General features: G+C 42.9%; 1 protein-coding gene across 2 annotated transcripts in view; it reads left to right on the top strand.

Moving 5' to 3' along the window:
- Positions 1–24,791, top strand: part of LOC149284203 (unconventional myosin-Vb-like) — a 65,568-nt gene that overhangs the window by 10,084 nt on the left and 30,693 nt on the right. For both annotated transcript variants that reach the window (XM_089497048.1, XM_089497047.1), the window contains exons 4-15: positions 2,111–2,267; positions 5,628–5,771; positions 7,439–7,520; positions 9,755–9,862; positions 11,415–11,524; positions 14,499–14,764; positions 19,667–19,748; positions 20,216–20,356; positions 21,037–21,159; positions 22,323–22,406; positions 22,904–23,047; positions 23,845–23,942. In XM_089497048.1, coding sequence (XP_089353174.1) covers positions 2,111–2,267; positions 5,628–5,771; positions 7,439–7,520; positions 9,755–9,862; positions 11,415–11,524; positions 14,499–14,764; positions 19,667–19,748; positions 20,216–20,356; positions 21,037–21,159; positions 22,323–22,406; positions 22,904–23,047; positions 23,845–23,942 — 1,539 coding nt within the window. The remainder of the gene's footprint in view (positions 1–2,110; positions 2,268–5,627; positions 5,772–7,438; positions 7,521–9,754; positions 9,863–11,414; positions 11,525–14,498; positions 14,765–19,666; positions 19,749–20,215; positions 20,357–21,036; positions 21,160–22,322; positions 22,407–22,903; positions 23,048–23,844; positions 23,943–24,791) is intronic.

Below are 24,791 nucleotides of genomic sequence, written 5' to 3'. Positions count from 1 at the left end.
ACTATTCACCAGAGTGATGTCATCTTTTTTTTTTTTTTATTATTATTGTTTTGGGATTTCTGTTATTTCTACATCTGGACATGTTTTGTTAATTTGAAAAAGTAATAAAAACCACGGGAATCTTGTGTACTTCCATTTCTGATGGCAGCAGAGAGAGAGAGAGAGAGAGAGAGGATGGTGGGAAGTGTTTTTTTAAACAAAACAAAAAAAAAAGATTTTTAATTATTAGAAAATAAATAACCCCTCTAATGGATTAGCATCAAACCTTCCAAAAATCTATTCCGTATACGAAGATTTGGGGAAATTCTTCTATTCATCTTCTATTCATGCCAGCAATGGCATCAACAACAGATCCAATTAGAGACCTCCGTGGCGTGTACGGTACATTAACTGTACTTTATATTGCAGTGATAGAATTATTTTTGGCAGTGGGTTTTTGGGGGAGTGTGATAGATACATAGAACAGCCTCTTAGAAGTGGTAGAGGTTAACTACAAGAATTTTGAAAAAAAAGCTTGATTTCTATGTTAATTGATGATATTAATGATCTCTCTAATATTAATTGCTTTGGATTGTATTTGCCCTGGGCAGGAAGATAACTGCTTGATTAGAGCGTCCAAATGTGACAGAGGAGTCTTCTAGGATCAAAGCGTATCGTGGAATCCTGACGTGATTTATCTCATTCATTCATTCATTCACACAAATAACTCCGAGCGTCCTGCTGGCTCTCACTTCATTACAAATTAACAGATAAAGAAACAAAGCAGAAGACTCTGTATGAGACGTCTCTGAGCCCAACTGACACTAGTTAACATCTATTTTATACCCCAAACCACCTGGTACCTATAAGTACCCCTCCTTGGGCAGGTTGTCGCTGTAGCACAGCTCCAGTCCTCGAGGGCCACAAATAGGGACAGGAATTGTGTGCTTTTCTGCCTGAAAACCAGATTTTAATTGAGGAACGTGTGCTCAAGCAGGGATACCCAAATAATGCGGCCCTCCGCGGCTCCTCTATGGCCTCCTGGTCGGCACAATTAGGTTTTGTTTTGTGACATATGAGTTTAAATTATAAATTGCGGTATTTAAATTTTAACCGATTAAATTCCTTGCGGCCCTTTGATCTTCCAAGCAACATAAACCTGTCTTTTAGCAATAAGGAGATGTTAATGACCCCAAATGACCCTGATATTATAATGTGAACCCATTGAGCCGTGGGGGAGATACCAGGGCTGTGCCCGGATCATCATGATCTCCGGCAATTCTGCAACGGCTGTGGCAAATATGTCTTTGGAGACCATCCCCTCATAGATTGTAAGCTCACAAGAACAGGGTCCTCTTTTGTCCCAGTAAATGTTAGTTATTTGTTGTTGATGATTTTGTATATTTTATCTTTACATTATTATTATTCTTGCTATTATTATTTTCTGCCACGTTCCCTCTTCGAATAAGTGTTACCGAATCTGCTGGTATTAATAAAATGTAATAAACGCACTCTCATATACATTATTTATACATTTCCATAAACATCATAAATATCATGAACATATAATTGAGATTTTTTTATAATTAGATTTTTGTTGGCAAAGACCTTCCAAACAACAGAAAATACACCAAGGTTCTGCATTTGGCTGATTTTATCAGGTTATATTCTTATTGACGTACCATATTGATATCGGCTATCCTGTTTATTGTTGTGTATTTAGGTATAATTAAAAATTTATTTGTTCATTCATTAATAATTTTACTAATACCGTAATTGCATTTTTATATGAAAAAGTAGGTGTTTGTTGCATCATTTGGCAGCAGCATGGGGAATATTAAATAATTTAGGAGCTTCTCCTGTGGGAATGGCAGAACTGGCTCGGTATAATACATAATGGTATAAGGGTATTGTCATTTTTAAGCCTTCCAAAAAGTGAATACGCCTCTATGTGCCAATACACCTGATTTCAAGCAGGTATATATATATATATATATATATAGAGAGAGAGAAGCTGCTGACCCTCTAGATTTAGATTATGGCCTCCTGTTAGTAATTATTACTTACTTGTTATTTATTCAGCCATTGAATGTTATTTACGGTATAAATCAAATATCACTTTACCTCGTAGGGATGAGAAGAACCAGTCCATCATTGTGAGCGGGGAGTCGGGAGCGGGGAAGACGGTGTCTGCCAAATACGCCATGAGGTACTTTGCCACCGTCGGGGGCTCCGCCAGTGAAACGAATGTGGAAGAGAAAGTCTTGGCCTCGAGTCCTATTATGGAGGTAAGAGGAATGCCAGGTTTTTGCTGCGGAGTTTCTGCAGTGAACCCAAAACTAGGGAAATAGTGGACTTTGGCCATTTTCATGAGTCCTGTTGAACAAAGATGGCTGCCCTGTAGACTATTAGCTGCATGCGAGTCATGCTAATTAGAACTTTGGTGGTTTCCGGACATCAACCATCTTTATATGTCCATGCAATGGCAACAGAATGTTTAGCCAATGAGGAATTGGGCATGGGTAGTGTTAGGCCGTAAACATGAGCCTAAAGCATTTCTTTGAGTAGGTTGCTGGACGTTGCTTTGTCTATACTGTTCTCTAAATGTATTTCTTATCTGGAAACCTGTTAATATGTTGTATCTGCACCTATTATTTACTAAGTAAATACACAGGCATTTATTTTAATAACTGCATGCGTGTTACATATAAAAAGTAATTCTCGTGTGAAGTTTAAAAAAAAAAAAAAATACACCTCAGAAAAAATGTGAACGAATTAAAAGCATGAAAGAGGATTCTGGTCCAACGATGTAATGGTAATCTTGTTACCATAGCAACAGATGGAATGGAATGCTGATTGGCCCATTCAGTTGGTTGCTCAATTTCAGTGTTGAAACTTTGGACCCTAGTCCATGGGCGTAGGAACCCCTAAAAATCTGTGGGTGACAGCATTTTCCCCCATCAGATCCCCACATGCATGTATAGATTAACTGAATAAGACATACAAACCCTATATTTGCAGGTATATATAAATAATGTATGGAAACAGAGCGTAGCAGATATGGATCAACAGAATAACACAAACCCAGCTTTGCAGGTATAAATCAACTGGAATTCACATAAAAAGTCAGCATTAAAGATAGAAACCCCCTAAATTACAGGCATAGATCACAGGTTGCACACCCCAAAGGCCAGCCCTGGCGTCCACATTCCCCACATATAACCTGACCAGCACTCAGATTAAACAAACAAATTACAGTCCAGAGTGAGACTACGTTGTCCCCAAACAGCCCAGCGTGAGCCAACTTTGTCCCCGGACAGCTCAGCGTGAGCCAACTTTGTCCCCAAACAGCCCAGCTCACAAATAATTAAAGCAATTCATCTAAAGATTAATTCATTATTTCACTCATTCACACAATTCATCCACATATTAATTCATTCATTCTAACTCTTTATTTCACACTATCTACCCCCCCTTCTCACTTGCTACCCTCTTCCTGCCCCCCTTTTCGCTAGCTACCCTCTCCCTACCCCCTTTGTAGGTTACTTACCATGCAGTCCTGTGGTGGGAGCACGAGGCCTCTGCCTTGCTGCTCTGCCGCGATGCACGCGGCTTCACTGCTGAGCGCCGGCATATGACATCATATGCCGGTGCTCAGCGCGAAGCGCCGGCACCGAGACAGACGCCTCACGCTCCCACCACCGCAGCCGGGGCAGCATTGAGGCGGGTGGCAGCGGCGGCCGGGAGCAGGGGAGACAGAAGGACGCCGAGCGGTTGCTGAAAACGACCGCTCGGCACCCCTCTCTCTCCTCCTGCGGCGTTTCTATTGGGGGAGTTCCTACGGCCCTGGGGGGATTTCTTCATTAACGGTCCCCCCCGCAGGAACCCCCCGGTTCCCATGCCCTAGTCGCATACGCCCTGTTAGAATTTAAAAATAATTACATTTTTTCCTGGTAACAGAGAGATATCTTCATTCTAAATTATTTTTTGTTACATTCTTTCAACCATACTTTCTTTTAAAATATAATATATAGTAACTTCTATCAACTGGGAAGTCTACATTTTGAGTTGCATGGAAACTCTCTGCCTGATAAAGAGAAGCTTCAATTTTATTTGTATTTTTTTCCATAAAATAACATGATTGTTCCTTTAAAGCTGCAAATTCTACATTTTTTTCTTGCTCCTTGAAATAGCCAGAGTTGTTTTTTTTTTTCCTTTTTTTTTTTTCCTGCGGCAACCGCAGGAGAACGACACTGCCCAAAAGGCTAAATGTCTGAAATAAAATGTTGCTCGCATCCCCTGCTAAGACGAACACGGTACAAATTACTACATAGAAGATGCCTTTGCGTGTGGCTGCATGTTTGTTGTCGAAAGACATCGAGCCATTGAAACCCCTGCTACAAAGCCTTTTTATTTTATGTGATAAAGGGCCATTGGAGCACAGGAGTGATGGGAGTGATAAAGGGCCATTGGAACACAGGAGTGATGGGAGTGATAAAGGGCCATTGGAACACAGGAGTGATGGGAGTGATTAAGGGCCATTGGAACACAGGAGTGATGGGAGTGATAAAGGGCCATTGGAACATGGGAGTGATAAAGGGCCTCTGTAAGCTTATAAAGAGATTCCATTAAAAATCAGCCATTTCCAGCCACAATAGTCATTTACAGCATTAACCCCGTCTTTGCTGAATTTCTCATCCCTTTAATGCCATTTTGATGGACAAAATTTGCTTTAATTTCAAGAACAAGGAAGTTTCCAGATGACCTCAAATTTTGAACGGTAGGGTATGTAGATAGATAAATATTAAAAGCCCATCCTTGCGTTTATACCATGGGAACAACCCTCCTAACTTCCTGTTATCTGGGTCTGGATGATTATTTCTCCCCAGTGAGTTATCTCTCGCTTGTTGTTAAGTTGCTGATTGTTGTTGATTGATTCAGGCAGCCTTTTGTAAGGGTGGTTGGGGGGGGGGGGGAGAACTTTAGGACAGGAGATTGTTCAGATAATTCTGGCTCTGCCACTGGCTGCTTCCCATCTCGGCTTCCATGAGACGAACGTCTAAACTAATTATCTCCAGAATAATTTAGTAGAACAAACAGTCATTTTTTATTAATAAACCTGACTGTGATGCTGATAGCTGTGACTACAAGAAGTTTCCCTTTAATTCTCATACCAAACGTACTCAGTGATATGTTTAACCCCTTCCCATCCAAACGGATTTTTTTTTTTTTTTATCACAGATTAATAACCTGCATTGGTTTTGTGTTCTTTACGTGCTTTAATAAAGCATCATACATGCGTGTATGTTTAGCGTTTGATATGTAAGGATCGCGTGCACAAATAAACTATTGACTATTTTTTGTATTTTAATGACTTTTTGTGTAAATTGAACAGTATACTGATTTTGTCCACGTTTTATATGTTACCTCTCTGATGAGGTACCCTTTGCTGATGCTTAAACTGACTTTTTAATTATAATTTGGGTTGGCGCTGTATACTTTTAGTGTCTCTCCCATTGGAGTTAGGGTGTTTTCACTACTAACATTGTGACCTAGAAAGGTGTCGTGGGACGGTGTGTAATGGGAATCTCGATACAGGGTTTATAGTCCGGGACGTACTTATTCCAAGTTATTTTTTTGTCCTTCAGGCTATTGGAAATGCCAAAACCACCCGGAATGATAACAGTAGTCGTTTTGGGAAATACATCCAGATTGGCTTCGACAAACGATACCACATTATTGGTGCCAACATGAGGACGTATCTGCTGGAGAAGTCACGTGTTGTGTTCCAGGTTAGTATATTTAGTGACTGTGCTGAAAGATCCGGAATTGTGTACATACCTGTGAACTCTTCCTCTTCAGGGGGCTTCGCAGGGGCGGGTTTAGCCCTTAGTGGGAAGGAAGTAGGCGTGGAGTATTTATAATGGGCAGAACATGGTCGGGGAATGGGCGTGGCAACATCCCTCCCTTGCCCAGAGAAACTAACCTGCAGACCTGGGGAACAGGGCTTTCCTTGGAGACTCCAGGCCAGACCTGGAGAGTTTTTAGGAACGCATATGTACGAGGAAATCTACTATATCAGGGGCGTCCAACCTGCGTCCCTCCAGCTGCTACAGGACTACATCTCCCATAATGCTCTTTCAGCTGAGGGGCTGGCTGAGGAGGATGGGAGATGCGGAGGGCCGCAGGTTGGACGCCCCTGTACTATATAAAGACAGCAGTGTAAGGAATGTATGTATATAAAATAACAGTGAAAAAAAGTATTTTAGTTTTTTGTAGTTTTTATTTCATGCGCCGCCTGCCCTTCCTATTAAGGAAAAGTGTGATTATTTTGTTATATTCGTATTTTAACCCATTCATATCAGCCTAAACACAGACACTTCTTAGGGAAGATTGGCCAAAAAAAGTTTTAAGCCACTTTTTGAGGTGGTAAAAGACGACACTAAAGCAAGAAAAAAAGTTAAACATTATATTGTTATATCAACGTTAAACGTTGTTCCTAAATAATCTGCACGTAATAGAAGACAAATTGCATTTCCAGATTCATTACCTGCATAAAAGACGCTTAAGGAGCCAGGCCGCCTCGTTAAAAGCTGTGGGTTATCATAACAGCCGTGTGAGTCTAAAATGCTTTAGAGAAGGCAGTCGCTTTGTCCCGTTGTTAATAACTTGGAGTACCTGTATGTACAGTTTGTTGCCACCACTAAAGACTGTTTACATATGAAGAAAGTTTGAGGTTAACTCGTGGAGGAAGGGCAGCCGCTTATTGCTCTGACCTACGCTGCGTCCTCCTCGCACGGGCATCTCAACAAGTTCTGACATTACTAAGGAGAAATCTCCGTCGATATATTGGTCTGATTCTGCCACAAGGGCAGTTCAGAGGTGAAATCTGAGGCAAATCCCCCCTGCACAAGGGAACTAACTAACATCTCGGCCTTTATGGGCTTCATCAATGGGAGTCCGGTTGCTATCGATCTAGGCACAAGAGAACAAGGAGGTCCACGTCTGCACGTTCCCACCCAATTGGACCCCAAGAGATCCTTGAAGGGTGGAATACCATTTAAAAAAGGAGACCAGACCCAACTTGCGAGGGCCATGGAGGCTGAAACATATGTCTGGGGTCGTTTCCTTTGTGTAGAAGAAATTTGCCCGGCTTTTCGGTTCTAGGCTGCCCTTGTGGCTGGGAAGTCTGCCGTTGGAGCGACGATGATTTTTTTTTATCTTCTGGGGACAATATTGTATAAAAATTTATTTTTTCACCCTCAACATAAATATTGGCTTTCAAAGGTTGAATAGGATCCAGTCTAAGCTTTTTTTCATCCAACTATATGACCAAGCTCCCCACATACAGAGCTAACACTGAAATATCTCTGTACATATGTATCTTACATACGTGTGTGTTTCATACACGCAGTATGTAATGTGTATACATGGCCACTAACCAACCTTTCTGTTACAGGCGGAGGATGAGCGGAACTACCATATTTTCTACCAGCTTTGCGCGTCTTCCAATTTGCCCGAGTTCTCCGACTTGTCACTAAGTAAGTGATTATTTTATATCTGAGCTCCTGCAGGCAATAAATTTGCTTTAAAAAAAAAAAAAAATCACTAAAATCCATTAAAATGTCATTATGAATAATTATGTCTCAGAACTGTGTGTGGAGATAATTGAATCAGAATATCCAGGGTTATGCCATCAATAATAGTTCTAAAGCTGATGTTCTGTTATCTCTTCATAGCAGAATAAAGCAAGGCTGAAGGGTACCAATTGTTTAACTATATCTCCTATGATCCAGAGCTTGCGGAAGGTCATGGGACTTAAGAGTTCACATCATTGTTTTATTTATTTACTTTGTGCCAGACTTCTTTTTCACCCAGCTTGGGCCAAAAGACCTTCAAGCATGGTCTTTGGGTCCACTTGAAGGGTGGACAAAATAAATATCGGTTCCTCTCGAGCCAGAAGGCCAGCAGAAGGCTCTGATCTTCCCTGGCCTTCAGCAAAGCTTTAGAACCCCAAGGCTTTACTGGCCTTCTTCCAGAACAGAACAGCGAGTGTTGGCAGAGAACCAAGGAGACGCACACCTGTTACCCCAGTTTTGAGAAATGTTCTGGCATACCGAAGCCAATTAGTCAGATATCCCCCCCCTGTAACGAGACCGTGCCATTTCAGCCCATTGTGGCTCTTCAGGCGGAAAACTGAGGTAGAGGGAAGAACCAGGGAGCTGCTGGTTGATCTGCCCAAAAAAATCATGATAGGACTAAGCTAAGAAAGAGAAAAATATAAATATAAAAAAGTTTAGTTTGAAATTCACAGAAAATTAAATAACCTACCTGCTGTTTGATTATATGTAGCAAGATTTATTTTGGGTCTCGTGGGAGCTTGTTCTTCTGGAGCGCCTCCTAAAAAAAGGGGGACAGACTTTAATTATTAAAGCCAAAGGCTGCGATCAAAGACATATTGGCGGGAAAAAAAACATAAGAAGAGTCTGTACTTTTTGCTGCACATGTCAAGGAATTTGGCTCCAATAGAGCCTTGTTTCTTTGAGGATGCGAATCGACCTTCACACTCCTCCCGAGCCACTGCCTTCCACTTGCTTTAATAAATAAAGCAGTAAATACAAATTAAAATTCCGAGCAAGAAGCTGTCGGGCAGCCCGGTTGTATTCCGTCTCTACCCGTCCCCTGAAAACACAACGATTTTTTGTTTGTTAAGCTGTTGTTAAGATAATGTAAGTGTGCATCATATTATAAATAGCAAAGTAATGTTTTTACAATATTCAGGTACGTCCCAAAAAAAAAAGCATTTAAAGAAACTTAGTGAAAGCCGGTAATTATGAGATACTGTTCAGCTGTCGGAGTAAAAGTTTAAGTTATCGTTGTCGCCATTACTACACTGATAGTCACTCTATCCTTTGGTTGCCTTTGTCATTTTTGCTAAAATTGCCTTCTTCCTACAAAGTTTTGGATTTAGTCACACATGAATGATAATGGCCCTTGTGGATCCCATGATATGTCAGGAGGCAATGATGTTTAAAGTGAAGTCACCTGTATTCAAGCAGGGATCTTAGTTTTGATACAACATTGAGAAAAGCATGAAGTACAATGTTGAGATATCATTAAAGCAGAATAGAATATGGAGTCAGCTGCAGACGGAGGGGGCCCTGAGAATCTGGCCATCTACCCCAAGTCCCTGAGTGCTAGGTAGAACCTTGAGGGTCCCAATGTATTCTCACGGCTGTTTTCTTATATTCACATGTCACGGTATTATATATGCTTTACCGATGGCCTGCTCGATGCTCCATGCTGGAGAAACCAGGGTTGGCCCTTCTCAAAGCTTCATTAATACACCTTACAGCCCACGTACCGTTAACCAAGAGAGAATGTGGCTGGACAAGTCTCGCAAGCGGTGGCATTTCCATCCTTGGTGAGATCCTACAGAACCTGCTGTGGTCAAAATGTCCCTACTGTCCCATCTCCCTGGCTCCTGGAAAAAGAATCCTATGTAGTCATCTTAGTAATTGTCAAAAGTATTGAAGAGGACTTATAATTATAGATAAGGATTTTGGATTAATGGGTTCCTATCCCATGGTTATGTCTTGCTGAGAAGAATGGGGTCAAGGATAGGTTGTAGAGGCTCCTAACCCCCTAGGTCATGTTTCTCTATTGTTGTTGTAGGAAAATTATTTGATTTGGAATCTTTTTTTACACCCTTTTGTCTCTGTCGGAACAATCTGCTGGTGTGGTGTTTAATTGTATCTCTCCGTCCTCTTTGTAGCCCAAGCGGAAGATTTTTTTTACACCTGCCAAGGGGGTGAGACAACCATCGACGGGGTTGATGACGCAGACGACTTTGAGAAAACGAGGCAAGCTTTCACACTTCTGGGTAAGGACTGGCTCTCCATAACGCTTTGTCAGAACGATTTGTGCTCTGAGACGTGATGTGTCAGCCACGGCGTTTCACTGTAACAACGGAACCAGCCTAACTCAAAGCCGGCGAGGTTCCAACGCAAAGCCGGCGAGGTTCCGACGCAAAGCCGGCGAGGTTCCAACGCAAAGCCGGCGAGGTTCCGACGCAAAGCCTTCCTTGGAGGCTCTTGAGAGTATTAAAGAGACGCGAGGATTCAACTGAGTTGCAATAATTAAACTACTGGGAAAAAAAAATCGTATATGAGGTTATTGTGGCACAGATCGGTAAATTTATAAATGCCATTCAGGGACGGTCGGAACCCAAATGACTCCTCGGGCAAGAAGTTTCCCCCATTTCTGTATTTCCCATTTACGATAAAATCATGTTTTTTTTACAGAATTGTAGTGTGTTAACACAATTTCATGTATAAACTTTTAGCTTTGCCCCACGGTTTTATCTCAACAATATTGTGACTTTTAGGGCTATAGAACCCTGCGATACCTTCATACCCGGCAAACAATCTGAGCTCTTACAAAAAAGGGGGCATTGGGAGGAAAAGGGTACACAGGGATTTGGGTCCTAATAGGGCGATCTCGGTTCCAAGGAAAGTGTCGTCTTAGATTCATATGCCTATCCCATGTATGTTAAAATTCCCTTTATTAGCCTCTACCATTCCTTCTGGTAGGCTGTTCCACTGATCTACCACTGCTTGGTACCCTAGCGGGATATCCAGGTGCTAAGACTGGCCCCGGTGCCTTTACCTAATATAAAATAGCAGCGCAAACAGTTAATACTGAAACACACGCCATGTGCTTTTATGTCCGTGGGGCAGGCCAATTGCTAAATAAATGCTTTTTTTTTTACGATGAAGCGGCAGCCGAGGCGAGAGACACGTTTTGTGCGCATGACTTCCATGCTTACAGATTGTGGCCCTTGGCTGATGACACCTAATCTTATAAATAAAAACTGCTGCTCGCTCAAGATGTGATAATACCCTTTATTCACAATTGGGGGGGGGGGAAATCATAGAAATATTGAGGGAAGCACAAAAACTATTTAAATTATGTGTATAAAGGGTTAATGAAATTATTATTGTGATTAAGTGTGATTAAGGCTGCGGAATATGATGGCGCTATATAAAACGATAAATAAAAATAATTATTAATTACTTGGAAAAAAAGAAAATAAGTGACTTTCGTGGTTTCTTTAAAATGTTATAAAACGAGTTCTGTTATTTAAAAAAAAAAAAATTCCCGTTTTTTCTTTTTTTCAAATAATTCTAAATCACAATAATCAATTCATTTACACTTCATTTGTCGAAAACGTTTTGCTCTCCTCTTATAATTTATAGCGATTTTATTATTAAAACATAAGGTATTATTGAGAAACTACTGTTTTTGTTTATTTCAGAGAATTTTACCCCAAATGGCTTTTATAAAAATATTACCGTATACGTATTAAAAAAGGCCAAATATTCCTTTTGAATTAGTGTCTCTGTAGTGAAATAAAAAGCGTCTGTGTTTGGCAGGGGTCAAAGAGTCTCATCAGATGAGTATTTTTAAGATCATCGCTTCGATCCTTCATCTTGGAAATGTACCGATCCAGTCGGAAAGAGAAGGGGAGTCCAGCAGCTTACCGGTAATTTCAAAGTTTTATTTATTTTAATTAAATGATGCATTAAAAGTTTAGAACTTCCAAATGGCGTTCGCTTTCCCCTGGGATAGCGCACGAGTCGTATGGATAAATTAAATATTCCGTATTCTGCTCTGATTCAGTGATATCTGAGCAACCGTTTGAGGCTTTTTTCCACTGCTATATCACAGCTGAAATCCCTGCTTGAAAACAGGTGCTTCATTTCAAGTCATGCTTTTCAGGGGCCATTGTTAGAGCAGCTTGGTTGCCACTATAAGTACGTCAATACAATAGGATCGTGGTTATGGTCTGCCTAAGGGTTATTGCTGAGAAAGCCCCAGGGTCAGATCATTCCCAGGTCAGCTATTAGACATTTATGAATGTGTTGTTCAAAAGTTTGGGGTTTCTCACTATAACATAATTAGAAAAAGGGTTTTCTGACAATCAATTAGCCTTTTCAGATCAGCAAACACAACATGCCATTGGAACACAGGAGTGATGGGAGTGGTAAAGGGCCATTGGAACACAGGAGTGATTGGAGTGATAAAGGGCCATTGGAACACAGGAGTGATGGGAGTGATAAATGGCCACTGGAACACAGGAGTGATTGGAGTGATAAAGGGCCATTGCAACACAGGAGTGATGGGAGTGATAAAGGGCCATTGCAACACAGGAGTGATGGGAGTGATAAAGGGCCATTGCAACACAGGAGTGATGGGAGTGATAAAGGGACATTGGAACACTGGAGTGATGGGAGTGATAAAGGGCCACTGGAACACAGGAGTGATGGGAGTGATAAAGGGCCATTGGAACACAGGAGTGATGGGACTGATAAAGGGCCACTGGAACACAGGAGTGATGGGAGTCATAAAGGGCCACTGGAACACAGGAGTGATGGGAGTGATAAAGGGCCATTGGAACACAGGAGTGATGGGAGTGATAAAGGGCCACTGGAACACAGGAGTGATGGGAGTGATAAAGGGCCATTGGAACACAGGAGTGATGGGAGTGATAAAGGGCCACTGGAACACAGGAGTGATGGGAGTGATAAATGGCCACTGGAACACAGGAGTGATGGGAGTCATAAAAAGCCACTGGAACACAGGAGTGATGGGAGTGATAAAGGGCCATTGGAACACAGGAGTGATGGGAGTGATAAAGGGCCATTGGAACACAGGAGTGATGGGAGTGATAAAGGGCCATTGCAACACAGGAGTGATGGGAGTGATAAAGGGACGTTGGAACACAGGAGTGATGGGAGTGATAAAGGGCCACTGGAACACAGGAGTGATGGGAGTGATAAAGGGCCATTGGAACACAGGAGTGATGGGACTGATAAAGGGCCACTGGAACACAGGAGTGATGGGAGTCATAAAGGGCCACTGGAACACAGGAGTGATGGGAGTGATAAAGGGCCATTGGAACACAGGAGTGATTGGAGTGATAAAGGGCCACTGGAACACAGGAGTGATGGGAGTGATAAAGGGCCATTGGAACACAGGAGTGATGGGAGTGATAAAGGGCCATTGGAACACAGGAGTGATGGGAGTGATAACGGGCCTCTGTAAGCTTATAAAGAGATTCCATTAAAAATCAGCCGTTTCCAGCTTACAATAGTCATTTACAGCATTAACCCCGTCTGCGCTGGATTTCTGATCCATTTCATGTTATTTTAATGGACAAAATTAGATTTTATTTCAAAATCAAGGACATTTCTAAATGACCCCGAACTTTTGAACAGAAGGGTATACATACCTTGGCTGTTTTACAGTCTGAATGACAGATTTCGGAGCGGTTATTAATCACCATCTCACAATATATTTCATTTTGGAGTAAAGGCAACTTTACGAACATACTGTTTAGTTAATGGAAAAAAAATAATTGAAAGTTCCAGATTTATGATGATAAACAAGAATTTAATGTACGAGCGGAGTCCTGGGTGCCTGAGATCTTACTAGAAGGATGAATGGGGATATTTTAGCTTTTACAGTATATGTTTTAATGGCTTTATACAACCCATTGTACGCGATGTAGAGGAAAAAAAAACTATGCGCTAAACGCTGTAATGAAAATTGTGGAGAATCCTCATTAATCAAAGCAAAATGTGCTGACTGTTCATTTTTACGTTCAGCTTTCGGTAAACACTGTAGGTTTATTTAACAATAAACTCCATCTGTGTGAAATAATTACTATTTTTTTTCACCCCTGGGTAAAAATGAGATTGAAATACATTGAATTAAACTTGATTTTATGGAACGCTAAAGGGGGGGGTTGAAAAACAACAGGAATGTTAAAATGGATAATATATAAAATTGACACAAGCTAAGAACAAGAAGAGAAGATGGTCCTGATCTTGGGAGCTTACAATCTATCAGAAGCATAATTCCATATATGATTTAGTTTAACCAAAAAGAGCAAGGCTGGAGTATCAGCGGATTAAAGCTAAGTAAGACCACCAGAACGACTTTAGAACTTACCTAATGAGCTGACCCTGTTGGGCATATTAGATCTTTAACCCCTTAAGGACAATGGGCGGCCCCTAAACCCATTGAAATCTCAATGCATTTTGAGCCCGTACATGTACAGGCTTTGTCATTAAGGGGTTAAAAACCCTTAAGAGGATCTCATGTATTAACTTGCCGTTTAGGACGGCCATATGGAATCCATACGTATTTAACGGATCCCCTGACCTGTAAATGAAGGATCTTCACCTCCTATTAGACCCTGAGAATCCTCCATTCATTTGCAGATCTTGAGTTTTGGGTAGAAACGCGCCAGTTTAAGGTCAAAAGACTATTGTATCATTGCCGTTGTATCAGTCCATGATGTTCAAACTTACTGCTGGTCCAGAAGAAGACTTAAAAACCCACATTAAAGCGATTTTGCGCATCAAAAAGAAAACCTCCTTCCTAACCCCTTATCTGCTTCTTCGCCATGTCTGTTCACTGTGTGTTACTTAATTTCGCTTTTTCTTTTGTAGAAAGGGGATGAGCATCTTAACCATTTCTGCACGTTGCTGGGGCTGGAGCACGACCAGATGGAGCACTGGCTTTGCCACAGGAAGCTGGTCACCACGTCGGAGACGTACGTGAAGACCATGTCCGCCCAGCAGGCCGTCAACGCAAAAAACGCCTTGGCCAAGCACATCTACGCCCAGTTATTTAACTGGATTGTGCAGCATATCAACAAAGCTCTGCATACCACCAGCAAGCAGCACTCGTTTATCGGAGTCCTGGACATCTACGGGTAGGAGTTGACTTATGTGCCAAAAAACCCTGAAAAATGTAAAGTTTGCAAACCGAGAAAAGCTCACATTCCATTTCCTTCTTAATCCTATTATACCTGTTCCAAAGGAGTGATATTTTTTTTTTAGGGGTGTGTTTAGAGGTGGGGCTTGGGCGGGGGTTTACGGAAACATTTTATGTGATTGGTGGCGTAATTACCTTCAGCGCTCCTCTAGGCCTATCCCAAGGTAGTTTCACCAACAGCCCCCTCCGCGCCGCTGTTCTTACCGCTGGGCGTCGGAATATGATGTCATATCCCGGCACTCCGCTTTTTAAGGACGTGTGACGCTGCACGGAAGGAAACTAATGGAGCACGGGATCCGCTCAGCACAGCCCATGGTGTTAATGGGCCAGTTGGGGAGGTCAGCGATATCCCTATTAACCGGCCCATTGAGCAGTGACGCTACAGGGAACCTCGTTGCCCAATAGGGCGATTGGCTACCTGTTATGAGGGCGAGGTACTGTCCCCCAATTGAACCTGCAGACCCAGACGACCCAGGCCACAATGTTTCTGACCTATCTTTTTGTAAGCATAAAAAGTTTAACATTTTATTTACCCATTTTTATTTGTATCTATTTTCCTGCCGCGTCCCTCACCTCCCACATCATCTAAAGGGGGTCTCTTAGACCAATGGGGGCCCTAAGCAGCTGCTACATCTGCGCTACTCCTTCACATATAGGGACACTCGGGAGGTATAGCACAGGGTTACGGGATATTGGGTTGCAGTTTTCTGTACGGTATGTGGGGCTTTTTTTTTTTCTTCATACAACGCTCATCATGTATTTTCCTGCCAAAGGCTGATGGAGGGTCGTAGGAGCTGACACTTATTCGCAGCGTGAGTGCTCCCTATTGGTTACTCTCTATCTATAGTACATTGTCTTCTTAGAATGTTCAACATCATAACAGAACATTAAACCACTCCGATTTGTTGTTATGGTCGACCAATCAGGTGCATTCCGGCAAATATCTCTTGAAATGATGGAATAACGTTATTTGGGGTCAAGTCTGCTTAATGCGTTATGATGTCACCCTCTGGAGTTTGGCTGTGAATGGATGGGTGTTCTTTTCTGTATTTTTGGTTAATCAGAAGGAGGTAACTCGCCGTGACTCCTTTGAGATTTAGCTGCTGCGGAGAGATGTAGCCTCTGCACTTTCCTAATTGCTGACGAGCGCACGATTTTTTTTTCTGTCGGTGGTATAAATAGACAATTAGTATCGTTGCCGCTAACGGCAGCTTCTGGCTAATTACCTGGGCTCGTAAGAGCTGTGTAAAACTTTTTGGTAATGAGGAACGTTAATATAACTGATCTTTTAATATTACCGCTCTCTATAAATTTCTCTGTTGGGGAGGGGGTTTTGTTTTATTAATCGCTGGGATTAGTTAGCTAGCTGCCTTCGATATGCCTGCAGATAGGACAAAAGTATTGGGACGCCTGACCGTTACACCAACAGGGACTTTGATGACATCACATTCTAAATACATAGACATTAATATGAAGTTGGTCCTCCCTTTTACAGCTTCCAGCCTGGGAAGGCTTTACACAAGATTTTGGGGAGATACGGGAATTTTTGCCCATCCATCCAGTAGAGCGTTTGTGAGGTCAGGCACTGACGTTGGACGAGACGCCCGACTCAGAATCTCCATTCCAGTTCATCCCAAAGGTGTTGGATGGGGTGGAGGTCGGGGCTCTGTGCGGCCTGCCGGCCAAGTTCTTCCACCCCAAACTCATCCAACCAAGTCTTTATGGACACAGTCATTACATGACATTATTTTTATGGCGCCAGCAGATTCCGTAGCGCTGTTACAATCGGTGGGATAATTTAAAATCACGCACAATAACAAACTGGTACAAAAGAAGAAGAGGGCGCTGCTCTTGTGAGCTTACAATCTAGTGAGTGGTTTAGGGGGACGTGAAGCAGTAGGAGAGGACGGCTGGGATGGAGATGAGTCCGCCGGGGTCCGGATGATCTGTAGAGGTTGTCGGTCGCTCAGATGGGTTGATTAGGACGACGGGTGTTGCTTGGACGGGGAGATGGTGTCGCAGTCCCTGCAGTTTCCCTCCGGTGTAATTCTGTTCACTTCTGATGAGGCCACGGCAGCTACAATCCCGAGCAAGCTCGTCTCCGAGTGAGGCCTAGGAATTGATAGGGCCGCCTCACGGTCAGATAAAGTGATTGCACATGGGGTGCAGATGCTTTACAATTGCACCAAAGTTAACCCTTTGAAATCAGCAGGATATGGAGACAGGCAGGATAGGGACATACCAGGCGAAAACGAGGGAATAGAAAAGGGTCTTCCCCAAACTGTTCCCCTAAAGCAGAGCATTGTCCAAAATGTCTGAAGGATTAAGATTTCCCTTCACTGGAAGTAAGGGGCCCATAACCTGAGAAAGCGGGGCTCTGTGCTTGATTTTATTCACCTGTGGCAATGGGTCCGATTGAAACACCTAAATTCAATAATTTAGAGGTGCGTCCCAACACTTTTGTCCACATAAGTATTTCCCAAGCTGGTATCAGTAGGTAGTCGAAGCATGCGGCAAGTTGGTGATTTTATTACCTATTTCCTTGTATATTAGCAGAGATGTATGGATGTTTTATAAGTGTAAAAATAATGGATGCGTCTGGGTTTATATTAATTCCCACACCACAAAGTTATGTGCTGCAAAGACAAATGAACATAGTGAATAAAAATCGCGCACAGAAAATAAATATACTTCCCTCGGATACGCAGTTATACAGCATCTTCCAATAGTTGGGTACGTAAACAAATAAAACAAGAAAAGAAAAAGGAATGGTGTGGTAATTGTTCATTTTATATAATAAATAGAGGGACTCTTGGCTTCGTATAAGGTTGCGCCCCCTTGTGGTGCAATGATGTTACTGCATTCAATCCCCACATAGGAAGAGCGGTTGGCTCTCATCCAGTTCAGAAGGGATTCTCATCCAGTTAAAAGGTGAAAGTGGCACACAAACATAAGAAAATAAAATCAATAAATATATGAATTCTACAAATAAAGCATTAAATATCCACTTTCACAAAAGATTGTCCGTAAGCGTCTCTGTTTTAACGGCTCAGAACCGCTCCCGGCGAAGTCCTCTGACGTTAGCAGGACCAGGAACGCTGGTAAAGCCGACGGAACGCTCTTCGGGATTTGGGATGTTTTAGATTTTTATTTTTTTTTATTGGCTCCTCCATTGTTTTGATTTTTTTTTTCCCTCTATTCTCCGCTTTATTTTATTAAGTTATTTAATTATACAAACGGATGGATTAATGTCCTATACACCGCCCCCGGTTCACGCCCCGGTTTCGGAAGCTTAAAGCAGCAGGCGTTCCCGTTGACATCATGCACTTATTAAAGTGCATATGATGCGTTAACTGATTAGGAGGGACCCGTGATTATTGGATCGACAAAACATGGAAAACAAATAACACATTTTTCTGTAAACGCTGCAAATCTAAAGATATAATCAAAACTTCTGATCTGTCCATTTTTCTTACTTCTGTGAGATCTCAAACCTTACGTGGTCTTTGGCTTCATCTTTTATCCCGAAGAACCTTATGCCTGCCCGACGCCGGCTTATAATTCTCACCCGTATTAACCTCTCCCCCTTCTGCTCGACCGTAACGTCCGTCTCTGTAATTAAGTAAAGTAAAGGATTATTAGTGGTGTAAGTGTAACACGGTGTAACGTTTGCGTGCAACATGCACTGTGTACTAGAGACTTAATGTGAATTGCGAAACGAGGGTATGGTACTCCCACCAGTCACAAGGGCTTGGGCAACGCTTTGAGTAGGGGTCTGTTCAGACCCCCATGCGCACGCATAAAAAATGCTGCCATTGGTTTCAGCAGGAGCTCTTTTCAGTCCTACCCCCTCACTATGATACATAAATGTGTGTATGAGCGAGTGTCAGGGTGTAACCGCGTGTGAGCGAGTGTCGGGGTGTAAGCGCGTGTGAGCGAGTGTCAGGGTGTGAGCGAGTGTCAGGGTGTGAGCGCATGTCAGGGTGTAAGCGAATGTCAGGGTGTAAGCGCGTGTAAGAGTTAGTTAGAGTAAGTGAGTGTTAGAGTGTTAGGGTGTAAGTGCGTATGAGCGCATGTCAGGGTGTAAGCGGGTGTCAGAGTGTAAGCGCGTATGAGCGCATGTCAAGGTGTGAGCGCGTATGAGCGAGTGTCAGGGTGTGCGCGAGTGTCAGGGTGTAAGCGCGTGTGAGCGAGTGTCACGGTGTAAGCACGTGTAAGTGAGTGTTAGAGTGTAAGCGCGTATGAGCACATGTCAGGGTGTAAGCGCATATGAGCGCATGTCAGGGTGTAAGCGCGTATGAGCGCATGTCAGGGTGTAAGCGCGTATGAGCGCATGTCAGGGTGTAAGCGCGTATGAGCGCATGTCAGGGTGTAAGCGCGTATGAGCGCATGTCAGGGTGTAAGCGCGTATGAGCGCATGTCAGGGTGTAAGCGCGTATGAGCGAGTGTCGGGGTGTAAGCGCGTGTGAGCGAGTGTCGGGGTGTAAGCGCGTGTGAGCGAGTGTCAGGGTGTGAGCGAGTGTCAGGGTGTAAGCGCGTGTGAGCGAGTGTCGGGGTGTAAGCGAGTGTCAGTGAATGAGTGTGTTAGGTGTTGTAATGATTAAAGCGGGTTTATATTTTTCCCCCGTAAGGTCGTCTTATATTCAAGCCTTTTCTTCTTTTTTTTCTTCAATAATATCCAGCGCTCGGGGTCGTCTTATAATGGAGTAAGTATTTATTAATCGTCTCGGGGACATTAATAGCGGAGGTGAATCTACTAGCTATGTCGTAATCATACAAACGGGACGCGGAAAAAAATGAGATCTAATGAGTGCAATCTGTCTGTGTTCTGACCGCGCAGGTTTGAAACGTTTGAAATAAACAGCTTTGAACAGTTCTGTATCAACTACGCCAACGAAAAACTACAGCAGCAGTTTAATTCGGTAAGCGTTTCCGTTCTCCTGCGTTTTATTCTAGAAAGAGGGAATATTGTGTGATCTTTGCCCAAAAATCCTGAGCGTCTACCAGGCAGCGTTACAGGACAGCCGAGTATTTATTAAAAGGTCCTGTTCCAACAGACAAAACTTTCCTGACTCAAACACCACACTGAGCAGATGCTTTATGGCAATGCTAATGAAGTCCGCTCCTCCATAGACTTGTATTAATCTGAGAGTCAGGCTGGGTGATTAAGTCCAAGTCCTTCTATTGTTCCCCACAGGCAGTATGATAAGGAGTCGGGGGGTTTAGTAGATCGGGGGTCAGCTAACAGAGCGAGAATCATACAAATGGCTGATATGCAGCTGCCTGAAAATATTATATTATGGGGCAGAAACTTGGACTGGTTGAAAAAAACTTTAATGAAATCTTGGTTTCTGTCGCTGAGCCGCAACATATCGTTTTTTAATTGCAGCACGTTTTTAAGCTGGAACAAGAGGAATACATGAAAGAGCAAATTCCTTGGACCTTGATTGATTTCTATGACAATCAGCCGTGTATCGACCTCATAGAGGCCAAGCTTGGAATCCTGGACCTTCTAGATGAGGAGTGCAAGGTGAGTATAATGGGGGGGGGTAATATCTAAGGCAGCTGTCACTCATCTATGACTTAGCTTGGTCTTTTCTGAATTTCAGGGTGCCTGTTAGGGGCATCGTAATGATTTCTAACAGCTTGTCACGGCTAGTTCAGTAATAACACAAGAGAAAGCCTGAATATAAGACTACCCTATAAGACAAAAGTTTTATTAGTGAATATTATTTCACATGTAAACTATTTTTTCATATTTAATAAAAGCTATGATTGAGAAAAAATATATTTTTTATTTTCTTTTATTTGCCAACCTGCCCCCAGTTATGCACATCTGCCCCCCCAGATATGCCTTATACCCCCAGATATGCCACTCTGCCCCCACATATGCCATATACCCCCTATATACCTATAGATAACTGGATATCTTCAACTTATCTTTTCATTTACTAAAAAGTGACTCTGTATACATACGGAAGTTGGGGTCTGCTAATAATGTCCTGTTTAGGTGTTCAGCCCCCCCCCCTCCTTACCGAGGCAGCCTGAACCAATCAAAAAAAAAAGGCAACTTAGTAGTTGGGGAGATATAACTTACTGGGGAGGAATAATCATGCATTCGCTGAAAACAGGTAATCAGGAATTTGTTTACAAAATATCTGATTCCAGGATATGGATTTTGATTTCATTAACCCATTATTTCCTGATTAGGTGCCTAAGGGTACAGACCAGAACTGGGCCCAGAAGCTGTATGACAGACACACAAGCTGCCAGCACTTTAAGAAGCCGCGCATGTCCAATGTCTCGTTCATCGTCGTGCACTTTGCTGATCAGGTAAAGCACCGAGTGCTGTCCGCGAGCTAGCTGTCCCATAGGCGTTTTTCAGCGAGCCCCCCCGTTACACAGCGATCAGTAAGTAAAGAGATTGCGGATGTGAGCACGGAGCGGAACCCGAGTGAATTCATGAGCGGATCTCCTCCGAGTCGATTACTTGCCACAACCTGTGTGCTGGCTGAGAGTGATTAAAAAGAAATCGGTCCGTTTATCTGTAGTTTCTCGAGACCCCAGACGTTCTTCAGTCCTGCAGTTTCGGATTAGTGCCCCGTTCCCAGTCTGCGCCAGTTTGTGCCGGTGCCCCCTACCAGTTTAACTCCCCTTGCAGCTGCAAGGCTGGCCCTAGGGGCTCGCATTCTAATTCTTTAACCCCTTATATAAGAGCGTCCTTAAGAGATAAGCAACTCATAGGAATTCTGCGGGGCAGCATCTCCATCGACGTTCCGCAGCCAAAGGCTTCTAATAAACGACATCTCCCGCCGTGGCCCTCCGGCGCAGGGCCGTTAAGGAACTTGGAATCTCGGAATGACTTCAATCGCCCGTAATGATACATTATAGTTAAAAACTCGCTGGCGGTTATGGTAGTTGTTGGCAGTCAGTGGGTTGGCTGGCAGTCATGGTAGTTGTTCCTAAAGAGAGATCCACGCGAAGTGTGTGATGGGATTCAGAAGCAGAAGGTCACGGCGGAGACTTCATCGCTTTGTAACAAAATAGCATTAAATGGGGAGTGCGGCAAACAGTCTGACCTTTCGGAAGCACACAGGAGAATGAGAGCGTTTAGCGGGGAGGCAGGGATCGATAACGCTGCGTTCCGCGGGAAATATCTCCCCCCGTCCTGCTCGGTAACGATTCCCACGCGCCCCCCTTTATCTGCTATCCATTCTGAATCTCTGCGGGAAGCACTTAAAGGGATTTAACAAAGTACAGGAGGGAAGTTTATTTCAAAGGAGGAGAAACGTTACAATATGAGGTCGTAATCTAAAATTAGAGGGTCAGAGGGTTTCATAGAGTGTAAGAAAGTTTTACTTTACTGAGAGCCCCCCTCTAGATAAGTGGAACAGCCTCCCAGCAGAAGTGGTAGAGGGGATTTAAACATGCATGGGATTAGGCTCCTAAATCTAAGACGAGACCAACGACTGATTGAATTCTTTCACGTTCTGCAGGTGGAGTATCAGTCCGACGGGTTCCTGGAGAAAAACCGGGATACGGTGTATGAAGAACAAATTAATATACTGAAGGCCAGTAAGGTAGGTTGTAATTCCTCATTTGGCCACTAGGTGGTGTCTTGAGTGCGATCCTTTCTTAGAGCTCTTATCATTAACGACAGTGGAATATTATTATCATTATTTATTGTTTTATATAGCGCCATCAAATTCCGTAGGAATATTTTCTGCAGAGACATTATTCCATGCAGAAGAGCTATATGTTAATATCTGAACCCAGACGTTTCTGTATAAGAATATCATCGCTCTGGAGAGTGAGCGATTGGAGATCGGGTGTTCGGATGAGCGTTTATATCTGCTCAATGGTTAAAACGTTAAAGTATGTTTTTAAGACATTGTCTCATTCATAAGAAATTACACCGCAAAACGCACGGCTTTTGTATAAAGGATAATCGCGCAGACGCGGAATATCGGGCTGGATCTGATCTCTGCAACAGCTTTTGGAAAGGTTTTAAGTGTGAGAATATTAAAGCAACGCTGCTTTCAGCACAAAGATTCACGCTCGCGCTTTTCTCGCTCAGTACCAGCTGGTGGCCGACTTGTTTCAGGATGACAAGGACGCCGTTCCGCCAACCCCTGCCGGAAAATCAAAAGTCAACGTCCGGCCGGCTAAACCTGCCCTGAAGAGCGCCAATAAAGAGCATAAGAAAACGGTCGGACATCAGGTACAAAGCCGCGTTTCATGGAAATTCTCCGCAATAAATACGAAGAAAAGAGATTTTTTTTTTAACTCAATGTAATTATAAATTAAGGTGGATAGAATATAAATGTATTTGCCTTTTGATTGGCTGAGTGATGTGCAGTGAGTTATGTAGTTATATTCATGAATATAGTTTATTCACTATGTATACCCTACCGCTCACAAGTTTTGGGTCACTTTGAAATGTCCTTGTTTTTTAAAGAAAAGCCATTTTTGTCCATTATCACTCCCATCACTCCTGTGTTCCAATGGCCCTTTATCACTCCCATCACTCCTGGTTTCCAATGGCCCTTTATCACTCCCATCACTCCTGGTTTCCAATGGCCCTTTATCACTCCCATCACTCCTGTGTTCCAATGGCACGTTGTGTTCGCTGATCCAAGTTTAAGTGTAAAAGGCTAATTGATGGTTAGAAACCCTTTTGTAATTATGTTACAGACAGAAATATCCTTATTTTCCATGAAAACAGATGAGTGACCCCAAACTTTTGAATGGTAATGTGTATATTATATATAATATTGATTGTGGGCCATGATATAAGAGCCAAGAGACAGGGACAAATCTGTACATTTATATGATTTAGCGATAAGAAGTGTTTAGGAGGGTCTGGTATCTAAGCCTGGCATTTAGATATATATATTATATATGGTATATATATATGTGTGTATATATATATATATAAATCATTTCACAGCATCATTACCTGAGCTTTTTTTGTTATTAATTTACCGCTTTTATCTAAATACTGTGTTTTTTCCCCAGTTCCGCAACTCTCTGCACTTACTGATGGAGACGTTGAATGCCACCACTCCGCATTACGTGCGGTGCATTAAACCCAACGATGAGAAGCTTTCTTTCAGGTAAGGTTTGTAAAGTATTTTACGTAGAAATATAGCCTATGATGGCTGATCGGCCCCATTCGGCCCCCGTCTAGTCTGCCCGTTTCTCCTGCTGCAAAGACTCAACCCTAAATCCGTCGTTGGTCTTAGATTCAGGAGCCATATGCCGATCCCATCACTATATTAGCCTCTACCACTTCTGCTGGGAGGCTGTTCCATTATCATGGACCAAGGGTCAGTAATATAAGGGCAGGGAGTGATGGGAGTGATAAAGGGCCTCTGTATGCCTATGAAGAGATTCTATTAAAAATTCCAGCTTCAATAGTCATTTACAACATTAACCCCGTCTGCGCTGGATTTCGGATCCATTTCATGCTATTTTACTGGAGAAAATGTGCTTTTCTTTTAAAAACACGGACATTTTTAAGTGACCCCAAACTTTTGAACATGAGTAACCAGGTAAGATTACAGGGAAATAGATTTGTGTAAAAATCTGTTGTTGTGAAACTCAACGCGGAGCTCGGACAGACCCGCCATTGTCCGCTGTTCCTTTTCCCGCCGCGTGAGAGCGAAGCCGCTCCGCCGGAATCAGGTGTCCTGCTTACACCTGGGAGACGGCGGCCGGTCCCGTTCACACGGACAGCTCGTCGGAGAAATAATCCGCCCTGCCGGGATGGTAACGCTTTTCCTTCCCAATCGCCTTCCCTCTGTTAGAACGTTCGGGGATAGGAAATAATTGATGTCTCCAATCGGACCCCTCGTTCTCGGGGGAGTTGTGATGTCATTAGTCTCACTTTCTCTACTTACCAAAAACTCTCCAATTACAGCGTAAAATAATAACAAAACTAAGTGACGGTTTATGATTAGCAT

The sequence above is a fragment of the Sceloporus occidentalis genome, unplaced genomic scaffold, assembly GCF_023333645.1.
Source record: "Sceloporus occidentalis isolate IW3139 unplaced genomic scaffold, rSceOcc1.0.p SCAF_97, whole genome shotgun sequence".
In the NCBI taxonomy this organism is placed as follows: Eukaryota; Metazoa; Chordata; class Lepidosauria; order Squamata; family Phrynosomatidae; genus Sceloporus; species Sceloporus occidentalis.
Note: the sequence above shows the minus strand (reverse complement) of the source record. Positions and strands in the feature narration are given on the sequence as shown.